This window comes from Quercus robur, chromosome 6, assembly GCF_932294415.1.
Source record: "Quercus robur chromosome 6, dhQueRobu3.1, whole genome shotgun sequence".
Lineage (NCBI taxonomy): Eukaryota > Viridiplantae > Streptophyta > Magnoliopsida > Fagales > Fagaceae > Quercus > Quercus robur.
This window is the reverse complement of record NC_065539.1, coordinates 11,293,734-11,308,348: the sequence shown is the minus strand read 5'-3', so window position 1 is coordinate 11,308,348 and position 14,615 is coordinate 11,293,734. Positions and strand designations below refer to the sequence as shown.

General features: G+C 33.9%; 1 protein-coding gene and 1 pseudogene across 1 annotated transcript; one reads left to right on the top strand and one right to left on the bottom strand.

The window, feature by feature from the left end:
- The first annotated feature begins 1,530 nt into the window (after positions 1-1,530).
- On the top strand, positions 1,531-7,563 carry LOC126689848 (uncharacterized). Its single transcript, XM_050385020.1, has 7 exons — positions 1,531-1,554; positions 1,641-1,742; positions 3,441-3,550; positions 3,682-3,817; positions 4,991-5,089; positions 6,742-6,847; positions 6,940-7,563. Exons 1-7 carry the CDS (start codon positions 1,531-1,533, stop codon positions 7,206-7,208), a joined length of 846 nt encoding a protein of 281 aa, XP_050240977.1. The 3' UTR covers positions 7,209-7,563.
- A 1,831-nt stretch (positions 7,564-9,394) lies between these two features.
- Positions 9,395-13,947, bottom strand: LOC126732741 (patatin-like protein 1; annotated as a pseudogene).
- Between the last annotated feature and the right edge of the window lie 668 nt (positions 13,948-14,615).

The following is a 14,615-nucleotide window of genomic DNA, read 5'->3' as shown; positions in this document are numbered from 1 at the left end:
ATATTTTCCTGCATGGGGTCTCTGCTTTTATATATATATATATATATATTGATTGGTTGATTGATGATTATTACAATCAAGAGATTCTTAAAAAAAAAAAAAAAAAGTCACAATCAATAATTATAAACGTTGCCTTTTATTGAAATTTTTTTAAAATATATTATGAAATGAGAGAGAGAGAGAGAGGGCCAATAATGGTTTTTGAGATTTATTTATAGCTATTACATGATTTAAGAAATATCTATTATGAAATTAGGAAAGAATAGTTATTCCTCAAATAATAACTCTACAATGAAAACACGATTGAGTAATAAGTATAAAAGAATAGTCACTTCATTTCTAGGTCTAAGTCCCATATAAATGATTATTACTAGGTGTTCTAATTGTAACTTGACTAATCTTTTTGGATATAAGCGTATATACGACTAGCGCCTAATGCTTTCCTCAAAAAATCCTAAAAGCTCAAACTATTTGGTTTTAGGATTTTCCTTCTTGTTGAAGATTGATTTTAAAATGTTGTTTTGATCACAAAAACTTTATGAACTTCGTGTTGTTTGTAGCTCTAACATATGAAATTGGATTGTAGTTTATTATGTGTCTAAGTATGTGATTATGACTAAGAAGTTGGCTCATGTTTTTAGTGTACACTAATCTACCAAATTAGAATAATTATTTAACCTTCTAGGTTGAGGAGCTATTTTAGAACTTTACCCAGTTTTTGTATTGGCTTTGCCCCTTGTTTCCAACTCTGCTTCTTCAGCCAATATGCCTACATTGAAGCACCCTCTTGGAGTTGAATAATTTTTTAGCCTTGTTTGTTGTTTTTTGGAAAAGATACCAAAGAGCAAGAATTCTCAATATCTTGGATCAATAATTCATAAAGATGGAGAGATTGAAGAGGATATGAATCATAGGATGAAATCAAGTGGATGGAGTAGAGAAGTGCATTACAAGAATTGTGTGATAGTAGAATATCTATTTAGTTAAAGGGAAAATTTTATAAAACATCTTCCCCAATGTACTCGGGTTAGCTACTTTTTAAATAAAAGTATTTGTTACCTATCAAATTATTTTATTTTATTTTTTATTTATAAAACATTTGTAAAGATCAGCTATTCACTATGGTATTTAATGTTGGGCTGAGAAACATTTATATAAATTAAGTGTAGCTGAAATCAGAATGCTAATATAAATAAGTGGAAATACAAGGAAATATAAGGTTTGAGATGATGAAATTTGCTTAAAGTTGAGAATGTCCCCTATTTATGAATGGATAAGGGAGAGTTGCTTAAGATGGTTTGTTTCATGTGAAAGTGAAAAATTAATGCACTAGTGAGGAAGAGTGAGTTGAATCAAGTGAGGGAATGAAAAACAGTAGAGGAAGGCCTACAATAACATTAGGAGAAGTAGGAAAAAAGGACATGTCAATTTAGGAGGTAACAAAGAGTTTGACTTTCCATAGAATAGATTAGTCTGTTAAGAATAGATTAGTCTATTGAGGATCTAAAGCTGACCAAATATTTTGAGACTATGCCTGGGTTGTTGTTTGCTGTGGTTTGGATTTATTTTGTATAATAATTTTTTTGGAACCTATTAAGTTGAATTTAATTGTTCTCTTGTTTAGTAGTGAATTCTGACAGAGGTCTGTATTTGTATTTAAGGAAGCAAATGAGGAATTCAAACATGTTCTTCTGGCCTTTATATATGACAAAGCTGATCAAACTTCTCCAGTGGCAAATGAGGTGCGATGTATTTGATATTTTTATGGACTTCTTTGACTTTTTGTTGTTTTTGTAGACAGTTGTAACTCTTTGATTTATCTGTTATTTGTTTATATTTGTGTTAGCCGTTATTTATCAAAGATCAATTGGTTGAGTCACCTATTAATCACATGATATTGTAATTTGTTAAGAAGATCAAACAAAGAAGTAAACCTGAAGCAGTGTTGAATAAAGGAAGACAAACTCGTGTAAAGAGAATTACAGAACAAAAGAAGAAAAAGAGATTAAACGACAGTAGCAACAGTAGCTTTAGTATATTGCTGAGAAAGCTACTTGTAGCATTGAAAGGAATAAGTTAAGCACGAGAGATGCACATGGGTATCTGAGGAGCTGTTACTGGACAGATGGCTTAAGGTTATTGGAGGAGTGGAATTTGGGAAGTCGTTGGGAAGTTGTTACAGATGGTTAGGAAGGTTGTTAGTTTCCCGCTCTTTTATTTTTCTGGTACAGTAGAGATTAGTTGTATAAATGTAAAAATATCTTTTGTAAATCATTCATTCCATTGTAATCACAAAACAGAGCAATAAAATCTCCCTTTCATTCAGAGAATTTTCTCTCTTCATTGTTGAAGATTCTCACAAGTTTCTTTGATATTTTGCTTGATTGTGATGCTCTGTTTTTCGTTTCTGATCTTTAATATAATTCATATCAATTCTGTTTTTTCTTCCCTCTTCCAAATATAAATATCCACCGAAAATGTGGATAGAGTGTGACTTGTGATGCGTTCAACAATCTTGAAAGCTTTACAATAAAAATGGTGTTCTAGAATTTGTTGCATGTAAAATGTTTATAAATAGTGATTGCATTTATGTTTTTCTCACCAACTTGTCAAGTACCAAGATGAGAGATTGTTTAGAATATCATGGTAATAAGTGAAGAAAAAGGTACTTTTGTGCAGTTGGTTCTTTGGTTTCAATTGTTCTTTATTTTTGTTGCTAAGTCTACCTAGGCTTGCGGAAGAATTTAATTTTTGAATTGTAGATTTTTGTTATTTGGGGCAGAGCAATGGAATTCCATTCAACTGAGTCTATTAAAGTGAGTTTTTCATTTTCAAAAATTAAAATATTTTAAAATAAGATCCAAAGTGATATTTCCCTTTTTTGTTTCCTTCGGAAATATATCTTTTGCTTTATGGTTCCACAATTTAGTGTGGGTGGATGTTAAAGTGATTCTGTGTTTGCTGGTCTTTTCTCTTCCGCAAAATGATAGGGATCCTATATGATATAATGAATGTTAAGTGAGCATAAGATGTTCTTTTTCCTTAGCAATTCCTTGGATTCCTTGAATTTGGTTAATGTGATTCTTTATGACGTTCTGAAGCAAATACTTTATAACCAAACTTAAGTGCAATGTGGAAGGCACAAGTTTTTTCCATACATTTGCTGTGTCAATTTGTGGCTTGTATTTGTATCTTTGTGTACATATCCCATAAGTTATTTAATTTTAGGCATGATAGCTTTTGCTTCAACATTACTAAATACTCAATACTGTTCTTTCTCTTCCAATTAATTTCTAGACAACATTTATAATCATATGATGTTTTAGTTGAGAGATGAAGTTTGGTATTGCCATTAAAAATGTTCATTATATTCATATATTAAGCTTTTAATAGACAGTATATGTGTTAGATGTATAAACTTTCATCCTTTATTTTTTCAGTGGTCAGAGAGGAAGAGATTTGACATTGCGGGATTAATGTCATCTGTCTTAAGAGCTCATTTACATGCATATGATCCAGTCTTTTCCATGACATTGAGATATTTGATAAGGTTATCATTGAGCTTTTATTCTTAATTCACTTTCACTTTCACTTTATTACTATTATTTCTTCAGATGCGTGTGTTCTTGTGATGCATGTGGTAGATTTACTCTCTATTTTTCAATTTTCTGTGTTATGCAGCATACACAAAGTATATTGCTTTCGTCAAGAAATTGTATCACCCATTTCAGATCTTACTCAGAGGTTGCTCCTTGAAGAACATGATCCCCCTGCAACCCCACATGAGAGTCTGTATGAAGCACCTCCTTTTGATGAGGTGAGATTTTGAAATTACATCTAATTGTCTTTGGTTCCAAATCACAGCTATTTGTCCATAGATGTTAGACAGAGGTAAAATGTTAGCGTCTTAATGGGCTGACACATTGAGAACAGTATTGAGTTTGCATGTTTAATTTTATTATTATCAGAGCATCTGTAGCAGTTGGTGCAAATATTATGCCATTTTACCACATCAAATGCCTACTTTATTATTTTACCACATCATTTTGCAACATCTCATTTATCAGATATTTTATAATTCAATTCTATATATTAAAATAATATTTACTACACATTAAAATAATATATTATCCCCTCCCCCATTATCATCAACAACAGCAACAGCAACAACAATCCACACCGCAGATCAACCGCCACAGCCCACAACCACCGGCCACCCCCACAGATCAACCACTGACCACCAATATCAGCCACTGCTACCAAAAAAAAAAAAAAAAACTCAAACAAACACTACAATCAAAACCCGATCAACCAAAATCAGCCAACCCGATCAACCCAAACTCAAACACCAATATCAACCCAAATCTCACACCCACAACCCATTCAACCTACCACCATCAACCAAAATCAGCCAACCACCAACAATCAAAACAACCAACCACCAAAAAAGAAAGAGAGAGATCAGCGAGATCGGAGCGACGATGACGATGGTGATGACGATGGCAATGACAACGGCAATGACGATGTGGATGATCGGAGCGGCCTCGCCCATGCTGCTTGCGCCTCCTACGACGATGACGATGGCGATGATCCGATCGGAGTGGCCTCACCCATGAAGATGATCTGCTTCTCCTTGGATTCGATCAGAGTGTCATTTTGTTCTTTCTCTGTTGAGCTGTTGAGGGAAGCTTGGGTCTGATGTGAGAAGAGAGAGAGAGAAGAAATCAAGAGTCAAGACCGGAAGTGAGAGGAGAGAGAAAGCCAAATATAAAACATTATTTGGTTTTACCACATCTGTCCGTACCGTTGCAAATTTGCAACGGTACGGACACAAATAGTATAATTTTGGCACATATGCCACATCTGATGTGAGTCGATTTTTGTGTTTGGTGTGAGATATGTGCCAAATATTTAGCATTTGGCACATATCCCACATCTACTGTGGGTGCTCTTAAGTTTGTTAATTTGCGTGTTTGATCTTAAAAACCAGGTGGACGTTCAAGCTCTCGCACATGCTGTAGAGCTCACAAGACAAGGGGCAATTGATAGCTTGAGATTTTCGAAGGGTGATTTATTTCTGGCATTTCAGGTTATCTAATATTGGTCTATCTAGACTTTATTTCATCATATCCTGAATTTCATCTATCTTTTACTACCCTGATCCTGAGGCTTAATAATGTCTTTGGGAGGCCAGTTCTTTACCTTGGTACTATTTCAGAGGCTGGAAATTTAGCTACCCTTGGGTGGTTGAATTATTTGTATATAATATTTATATGCTAACAAAAAATAGTAGTTGATCCCCAGTAATTCTACCATTTTCAGATCAAACTGGTGCAATTGGGTTGCATCTTTTAACATTGACATCAGTGAGGGTCTGGATTCTGATCAAGAATATATTTTTTTAAAGTTGTGTTAGAGTGAGAGAGAGAGAGATAGTGAAAGCAACATGTACTTGAAGTGTACAAAACTCTGACATTATATTATTATTATATATATACTCTTTGGGGGAGAGGGTCATTCAATTTGAGCTTATTTATATTACCCACAATAAAATGGCAAACTGATACTCACTAAAGAGGTTGTTGACTCCCAATGTTTGTACTTGTGGCTCTCTTTGGAGGCACCCTGCGAGGAGCATGGGAGAGGCATATATATTATGATCTAATACTAGTTGTGCATTTTGAGAATTAAATTAAACTTTTCCATCGTCAGTTTTTGTCATGTTTCCTCTCTCTCTCTCTCTCTTGTTTATTAATAATTGAGTCATCTACAGAGGTGTTCCTAATTCGCCTAGCCTTTATTCAAAGGTTGGGCCAATAGAAACCTAGTCAAGCTCCCTAGGAGATATCTGTAAAGCTTCTTCTTTCGAAATTCCTTTCCTAGAGATCACATTCAATCCTATCCCAGCATTACCCTTAGTTTTACCTGAAATTTTAAGATGAGCATCTTAACATTTCTGGAGGTCTTTTTTTATTAAAAAAATGACAATATGACCTACCAATGCTAAAATTGTATATATTTGTTTAATACCTGGAAAAGGACACATATACCATCCGAGCAACCAAAAAAGAAGAAACAAAACGGGTAAGCTGGAAATGTTTATTTCATCTACTCATATCTATTTGAGTTGCATGTTTGCTGTTCCTCTGCATTTAAATCTTTAACACAAACATTTCTTGTTCTATATCATTTTAAACAATGTGCTTTCTTTATGCTCTTTAAATCAATTAGTTGACTTATAGGTTTCTTGTTGGGAGGTGGGACTTGTTGGGCTTTATGGAGTCTAGTTTTGTTTGATCTGGTTCGACGACCCGACTCAACCCAAATAATATTGCGTGGTTTTTAATGGGAGATTTACTGAGGCTTAGTCCATGGCCCAAGCCCGGGAAAAAATTTTTGGCCCATTTTGTATAATAGAAACCGACTTTGATTAGGGTTTTTATTGTGGGTTGGGTTGCCGTGTTTTTAATCATGAGAAATAATTGTAGCCGCATCTTATATTTTCTTCTTCTCTGATAATAGTGAAATCCCTGTAACTCCGTGGACGTAGGTAAATTGTTGAACCACGTAAATATTGTCTTGTGTGTGTGATTGTTTTTCTTTGGCGTGTGTTTTCTCTTTTTTTTGTTTCTCACAGGTTGGGATTTTGGTTAAATTCCCTACAAGACTACCTTATTTTTGATTGGAAGGCTGGTCTATGTTGAGCCTGAAAGATGTTATTATTGTCTCTGTTTGTTGCAGAATGAATTATGTACGATGAGTTTGGATGTTTCCATGCTTGATGAGCTTGTTTGTGAGTATTGTGTTTATAGGGGAATTGTGGATTCTAGCCTGGCATCCACTTCAGGTAAAAATCAAATTTTGCTGCTTTTTTATTTATTCTTATTCTTTTTCCAATACTCTGATTATTTCCTACCAACCTATTCATCATGATTTCAGCATCAGACATGCAAACAGTTTCCGAACCTAAAGTTAATCAACCAGAGCCTGGGTACTGTTCATCAAGAAATTGTTCTCTTGAAGCGGATTCTGGTGCCAATAAACATTCCGACGGTGAGACCTCCATTAACAATACTCACATGGATGCTTCTCTTGAAAAAATTGCTGATGTGAGTAGTAGGCAAGGAGTGGATGTTGAGTTACGGTATGCTTGTGAGCCAACGCGTAACTACGAAGACTGTAGCACCAGTGGGTTGCATCAGCCTTAAAATCCAAGGGTTCTGCAGAGACATAGAACCCATGGAACTGGAGAAAGGAGTAAACGCAAGCGTTGGAGCCTTGGAGGGGAAGACATGATGACCAAGGTTTAATATATGGTGTTCCTTTTGACCTATGCAGAAAGGAAGAGCTTAGCACGACCTGTTTTCCAGCGCATATATCTCAAATGAACAAGAGGTGCTTGTGTGATAATTTTTGTTATTCCTTGTGTTAAGTTTATTATTGACAGAATACTGTTTTGTAGGGCTCAGGGTGACCCTCCATGTTATATTTGTTAATATATTTTGTAAATATTATTTGATTCAATTTGAGCCATACATTTCCATTTTGCGGAAGTAGTTGAAAGGGCAAACCTCGCATTATATAACCTCGGTTAAATTTCATTCTTGGCTCTCCAAATTTCATTACTGTTCATATTTGAACACTACCATACGGTGTTGATCTAGTTTGAAAAGTCTGCCACTGATGAAATGAATGGATGATTGATTCAAGTGTTTAATGGGATTGTGATTCCTTTTGGGTAGCTACTTGCAGAACTGGTCCAATCTGAGTTTTGTTAGAATAATGTGGCCCAACATGATATTTTATTATCAATAACTAAATATTCAAAAATTTTTGTGAAATTTTGCAATATTTTTATCATGTAAAATATTGGAATATTGAAATATGTCTACTTGATATTGTAGACTAAGATTATGAATCATTTCATTATAGTCTTTGACTTGACCATATCCATCATGATGTAGCCTATTCTAATAGGTACATTGTTGGACCATGGTGGAAGGTAGGTGCAAGTTAAATTTCTCAGACTATGGAAGACAATAAGGGCTAGTCTTTCGATAGTTAGTGCATAATAATCTCGGAAGTTCTTCCACAATGAAATTCATGCACATTGAGTGTTGGCCTTAATAAACTTATCGCGTCATTGCCAGTAACTTGGCCTCCTATAAGAGGTGTTGTTATTTATAGTGATTCTGGATATGAACAATAGATGAATCCATGTGTTAGTATGGAGTTAGAAAGGTAATGACATGTTAATGAACTTATTCGTTAATGAATCTAATTAATGAAGTTGTTTATTAATGAATGTAACATATCTGTTACATGAATTGTTATTACAATAGAAAGGATTTTATGGCTAGTCATGTCTTTTCTGAATATTATATATATTGTAAAGGCCACACTTGCAAGGGGTGTGAGAAGAGAAAAGAAAGCTCCTATTAATCCTAACCAGTTAGGGAGAGTATCCTAATTGCTTATAAAGTCATTGAATAATATAATTTAGTACGAAAATTTCTCACATCTCATTGTTGATTTTTATTACACATGAAATAATTGTTAATTGATAGATGTGTTATATTTGTTTCTCTTGAATTATTACTTTTTAAGTATAATTCCTACAAGTTTTTGCAGGCTTGCACTGGTATTTGTTATGCAGATTCATGGAACCACTGCCCTTGATGTTATCACCCGGATAAAGGGCCAGAGATTGGCGGATGATCAACAGTCCTTGGGAATGGCTCCATCTATTGTGTTTTGTGGAGTATTTGCTTCTCATTTCAACTAGGCTCCTGAAGTGGAAATATAAACCAATACCATCTAAGACAGGAGGGGCTGATTGCATCTTTAGAGATGGTATGTACCATTGGGCTTAAATAATTGTAATATTTATTCATATTGCATCCAAGGAGATGTCAAGTGTTTTCAACTGAGACGTCCCCGGTGCAAAGCCCTCTTCCCCCAACTATATACATATATTCATATTGCATGGAGTTTGATCTCATAAACCTTCTACACATATTTTATGGGTTGCAATAGAAGATTGAAAAACATCTAACACTTGGGATTCCATTCTCAGGCCTCGCTATTCTGTTTAAGGAACTAAAAGCTCCCTAATGTCACAGCACAGTTAAGGGAAAAGGAAATTGTCAAGTATGTTACACATATCTCTCAAGAAATAGGCTCTCTTTCTAAATGAATAAATAAAAATAGCTTCTTTTAAATCATTGGTCTTTCTGAGATACCAGAAAATGAAAAATAAAAGAATGTCAATTGTTGAGCATGCGTGTTGACGTCGGGAGTGGGGGAAGGGGAAGCATATTAGGAGTAAACTAGTGAAACATATTGATTTTCTTAGCCTGGGCATTAAGCCCTAGAAGGCCGGAGAGAAGTGCTATTTATTGTAAATTCCTCGTATTATTATTGTCTGTAATTCTTGCTTAGCAATTAAAAATTACAAATTATTCTGATCCATCAGTTTATGACTGAAGAAAACAACAAATCAATTTATAACTTTTATTCGTCCAATTTGTAGCATAAAAGAAACGGAGATCACTAATTTGCGCCTTTGTTGCTTCGTGATTTTGAGTCTCGGAGTTTCTTCTCGTCCGAAAGTGATTTTGCAAACCTGCAAGCATTGGACCCGTTGCTTAGAAAATCAGTATAAGAGATGGATGCTACATGCTTGGCTGGTTTGCTTGTTTAACATTTATGATCAATTCAACTAGGCAAAACCTTAGTATCAACTAAATTATGGTCAGTTCTATATGTCCCTTTTTCAGCTAATTGATGTCTACTTTCAAGTATGAATCATGGAATATGGATCCTTAATTTATAGAAAAACTTAAAAGGTCAACAAAAGGAAAGTGTTACCACCTTTTTAGTGCTGCCTCATTGGTTCCACCATTTTCAACCGGTTCATAGAGACCAGTATCCAAATTTAGGCGAGTAACTGGATTCTCTAGCAACTGTTCGCCCACTTTCACTAGATTTCCCAAGTTCTCCTTTGTAGATACATCAACCGAAGACAAATTACCATGTAGCGTATCAATCTGGTCCAACATTCAAGAACAAAATCACAAGTTACTCATATGGCTTAATACGTGAAATTGGAAAAAGTAGTATTTCAATAAAAAAAATAGAGAATTTTCTGAGAGTTTCTCCCTCTCTCTGTATTGACTGATTTGTGTGAATATCTTTATTCCAATCTATGATCAAACAAGGGCACACCTATTGTCATCGTTATCATTACTTTATCATTGATCTCAAGTCAATGAAAGAGCGAGGTCTACTCTTTAGGGACATAGGGGAAGTTCACCTATCAAAAAAACAAAAATGCTAAGACTATACTTTTGTTACAATTTGTCACATACGCAAATTGTGTGGAGTAAAAATGGTGAGTCTATATGAGTACACAATTCTACAATTCACAACTCACCATATAAACAAGTTGAAATAAAGTAGTGTCAAAAGTTATGATTCTAACACTACTTATAAAATAGGTTGAGAAATAAAACTGTCTATGCTAGGCATTAAATAAAAAACCCAACGAATATGCTGATTGAGAAAAATTTTTCTTTTAGAAGTAAGAAGTTAAGTTTTCAAAGTATGACTAATTGTTTGTTGACATTCGTATGTGCTCATTTTGACATTATATGCTTATTTATTTAGTAATAATGATGATGTAGAGATTTTTTTTTTTTCAAAGAGCATATAAAGGAACAAAGAAAATAATTAAAAGTTTATGACTTTACTCTAAATATAATACCGATTCAATTGTGAGATTCAATCCCTTGCCAAATTCAAAAATAAATAAAAGACTTCATCATAGTCAATATATGTAAAAAAAAAATTGAAAATTGAATTAATTCACCCAAAAACAAATAAACAAATTTGAACCATTCGAAAGATAAATTTAATACCATACATACAATGAACATATTTTGAGGTTTGGGACAATTTTATATATCAATGAACAGTTTGGGGAGGCCATATTATGTATTGGCTACAGGGAATTTTAAAACCATAAAATTTACAAGGGAGTTTTTCAAAACTCTCAAGAGTAGGTAGGAGGGTCATTGTGGCTCGGCCACTAACTAAATTATTATTATATGTTCATAATCTTCTTATTGGAGTGTACGTTAATTCACAGACTTGCTATAAATTTTGGCTTGATTGCCTGTGTAGCTATCACCTACACACCCTTTCCCTGTCAAGGATTTGATTTTCTCTTGGAATTTTTGTCCCTATTGAATAATGATATGGATTTTTTTTTTTTTTTTTTTTTTTTTTTTTTTTTTTAATAATCGCCACCAAAAAGCAAGATGCACTTGTTCAACTAAATACAAAAGCAATAATTCTATCCTTGTCGCAAGATATCATTCACACAAACTATAATATTCACCGTTGATTTTAATTTCAAGATTAAAAATAATGGTTTTTGTGAACCAGAGTTTGCAACAATAGCATTATTATCCATGCAAGAGAGAATATAAATGCTGACTTACATCTATTCGAAGGTAGTTATTTTCAGAATGAAGAGCTTGAAAAACCACAGAATTGTGGTAACAAATCATATCCTTGCTTGAATCACTGTAACAATCTATCAATGGACTATCCCCATTTCATATAACCAAGATATCACACCCCACTTTGAAGCAGTTTTGGAATTGTATTTTTATTCACTCGTGTTTGAGCCGGTCCCTATTGAGATCACAAGCAATTGATCATAGGCCATGGGCTTAATTGGCAAGAAATCTGGGTTCTTGTTAATAATCTGTTTGGTCACTTCACTGATGGCGATCAGTGTCTTGACTCAGCACAACACCGAGAATATTAGTTTCATGATTGATAAGTAATTATGCAGGAATTTGATTCTTGTCAAAAAAAAAGATTTTACCGGATTATTGGCAGCCACACCACCATCAACAAGGTTGAAATCTCGCACGCTTCCATGTCTATCTTGGTTACTAAAATAGTGGGCAGGAAAATAAGTTGGGGCTGCTGAGGTGCCTATACATATGTCTGATAATGCAGCGTCTAAGATTGGATTGTTTGTCAACTGCATGAAAATTTTGCAATTCTATCAGGTTGCGTACAGGATTTGAAGGAAGAAAATTTAGATTTAAATTTAAAGTAGTGCTAGAAGAGGTTTGAAATATGCACATATTGTTTATGTTAATTTCATGAAGGGAGTGCTAATGACTTTTAGGTCTTTATTTTTAGTGTATCCAATAGAGACTTATAAGAGGGTCAAATCTTTCCTCTCCAATTAAAATGTTGAAAATAAAATCATGAACAAAATGATCCCTTTGAAATATGTGTAATTAAAATTATGGAAAATTTTATTATACGTTCGTCTTACGTCCTTCAAACACACTCTTTTAAAATCATGTTTAAAATTATGAAATTATGTTTTTAAAAAATGAATTCCTAATCTTAATTGAAATCGTGTTTTTGATTCATATGGCAAACTGATAATGTGTGTATGTTGATTGATGGGTGTCTAATAAGAAGTATGTAAATATCATTATTCTTAAAGTTATTAAGTAGAACATGGTGCAATAGTATTTCAAATTCAACTTTAACCTTTTATTTTTTTAATAGGCCTGGATAACTTCTAAAACTTATGCCATTTTGCTAAAACTTCATTAAAGCAATTTGTAGAAGGGACTACAACACATAACCAACTATAATGGTTGAAGTCTTTTCTTAATATGCTAAGCAATAAACAATAAACATGTACAACAAAAAACCATTAAAAAAACAAACAAACAAAACATAGAAACCACCACAACCTGAAATGAGGAAAAAATAGTAGGCTGAAGTTTCTTGATGTCAAATGTTGGAACAACTAGATTTGTCAAGGTTTGGTGAAACTTCGTGTCCCCTAATTCCTTTCTTATGAGCTTGTGAAGATACTTTCCATCATATTTGGGTCCCATTAAAATTTTTACTAAATTCACAACTGACGCAAATATTCCACTGTGTTCACAAAAACCCAAGAGCAAAACATCCTTAGTCAACATATATAAATATGATTTGCATGGTACAAAACTTTGACCTAGATACTAATTAGCACAATATGAATGAATAATCCATTTCAAAATTTACCTTGCCTGCGGGAAGATTTTGGGACTGTTCTCAAGGTAAAATGGTACTATATCTTTGCCAGCATATAAAGGTCGATTATTTTCATTTGGTGCTACCAACATGCCTGCAATGAGACCACCTGTACTTGTCCCAGCAACTACATCAAAGTAATCGGCAAGCCTTACTTCCTCGCCATCTAGCTCCTACGATCACAAAACCCATAGAGTTACTTGATTAGAACCAAATATACAATAAGCTTTAATGGTCTTCGAATTTCTCAAATGTACTAACTTGGGAAATTCCATGAAATCTTAAGAAATATTACCTGAAGTTGAGACTCGAGGTAAGCAAGAATGACTCCAGGAATGATCCCTCTAACACCTCCTCCATCAATACTAAGAATTGTAACATGATTTCCATGTGATGGAGGTTGAATTTTGAAGGATGATGATGATGATGCAGTTTTGTCCATTACTAATTTGTTGAAGTTTGGAGACAAAATATTCGTAGAAAAGGAGTATGTATGATAAAGAAAAATTCAAAGGATTTGCTTGAGGCAAGAAAAACGAAGAGCTTATAGAAGTTTATCACCCCAAGTAGTAAAGTATATATAATATAATGCTTGTTTGAGTGTACATTGTTTAGTCTGTCTAATTGGTTTACAACTATTGACCTGAATGCAACTGTGCTAATGAGAGCCTGAGGCTGCTGTGATTCAATTTCTTGTTACCATTATTAGTACGTAGTTTGTTTGGTCAAAACAAAAAGGAAAATCCAGCTGACTTTGTCTCAGTCTCTAAGAGATCGAGGAGAGGTTGCTGAATGCTGAAGCTTTGATCTGGTTTGATTTTGGGTTTTGAAAATCTTGGTAAGGAAAATTATCTCACATGGATACGTATATACTCTGGCATATCTATGACACAGAAATTAACGTAGAGAAATAGTTTCTCATTTGAACGTTGTTTTATTATAATCTTCTCATGTAGTCTTATAGCATGGCCTACGTACGCACCTAGGCCTTATAATCACTGCCCACATCTTTGCACATTTTAGAGGCAAAGTCAAATTGAGGAGTCTTTACTAGCTTTAAGTTATTTTCTTCTTTGACATCTTGTCCAGTAAGTCTAATGACAACATAATTCACAACTATCTAAGGTGACATGTTGTTATAATGGTGGATAATAAAATTGTGTCAATGATGAACCCATATAAAAATTAATATAATCTGTCAACTTAACAATTATGAAATTTATTGTGAAAATTATTATGTTGGTAACATTATTCATAATATATATTTGACATCAATTGTGAGCTAGGTCATGTTTGAAATCACTGTTCCTTCATGCTTGCAATAGCCTCTCATCGGTCCTTTGAAATGCATGGTCATGTATGTTTTAGGATATTTAGTTTCAAATAGTGGCTTAGCATTTCACTACAGTCCTTACTCTCACACTGACCTAATTAAATTTGCTGCAGCGGCAATAATCCAGTGTATTTGACAAAAATAAACAACAATTTGAAGAAAC

What these genes read in the sequence shown, in the direction of transcription:
- LOC126689848 (XM_050385020.1), top strand. Translation starts at nt 1,531, where the DNA reads ATGCCTGGGTTGTTGTTTGCTGTG. An exon ending in ATTTATTTCTGGCATTTCAG is followed by an intron (nt 5,090 to 6,741) that starts GTTATCTAATAT and finishes TGTTTGTTGCAG; the next exon opens with AATGAATTATGTACGATGAG. An exon ending in TAGCCTGGCATCCACTTCAG is followed by an intron (nt 6,848 to 6,939) that starts GTAAAAATCAAA and finishes TCATGATTTCAG; the next exon opens with CATCAGACATGCAAACAGTT.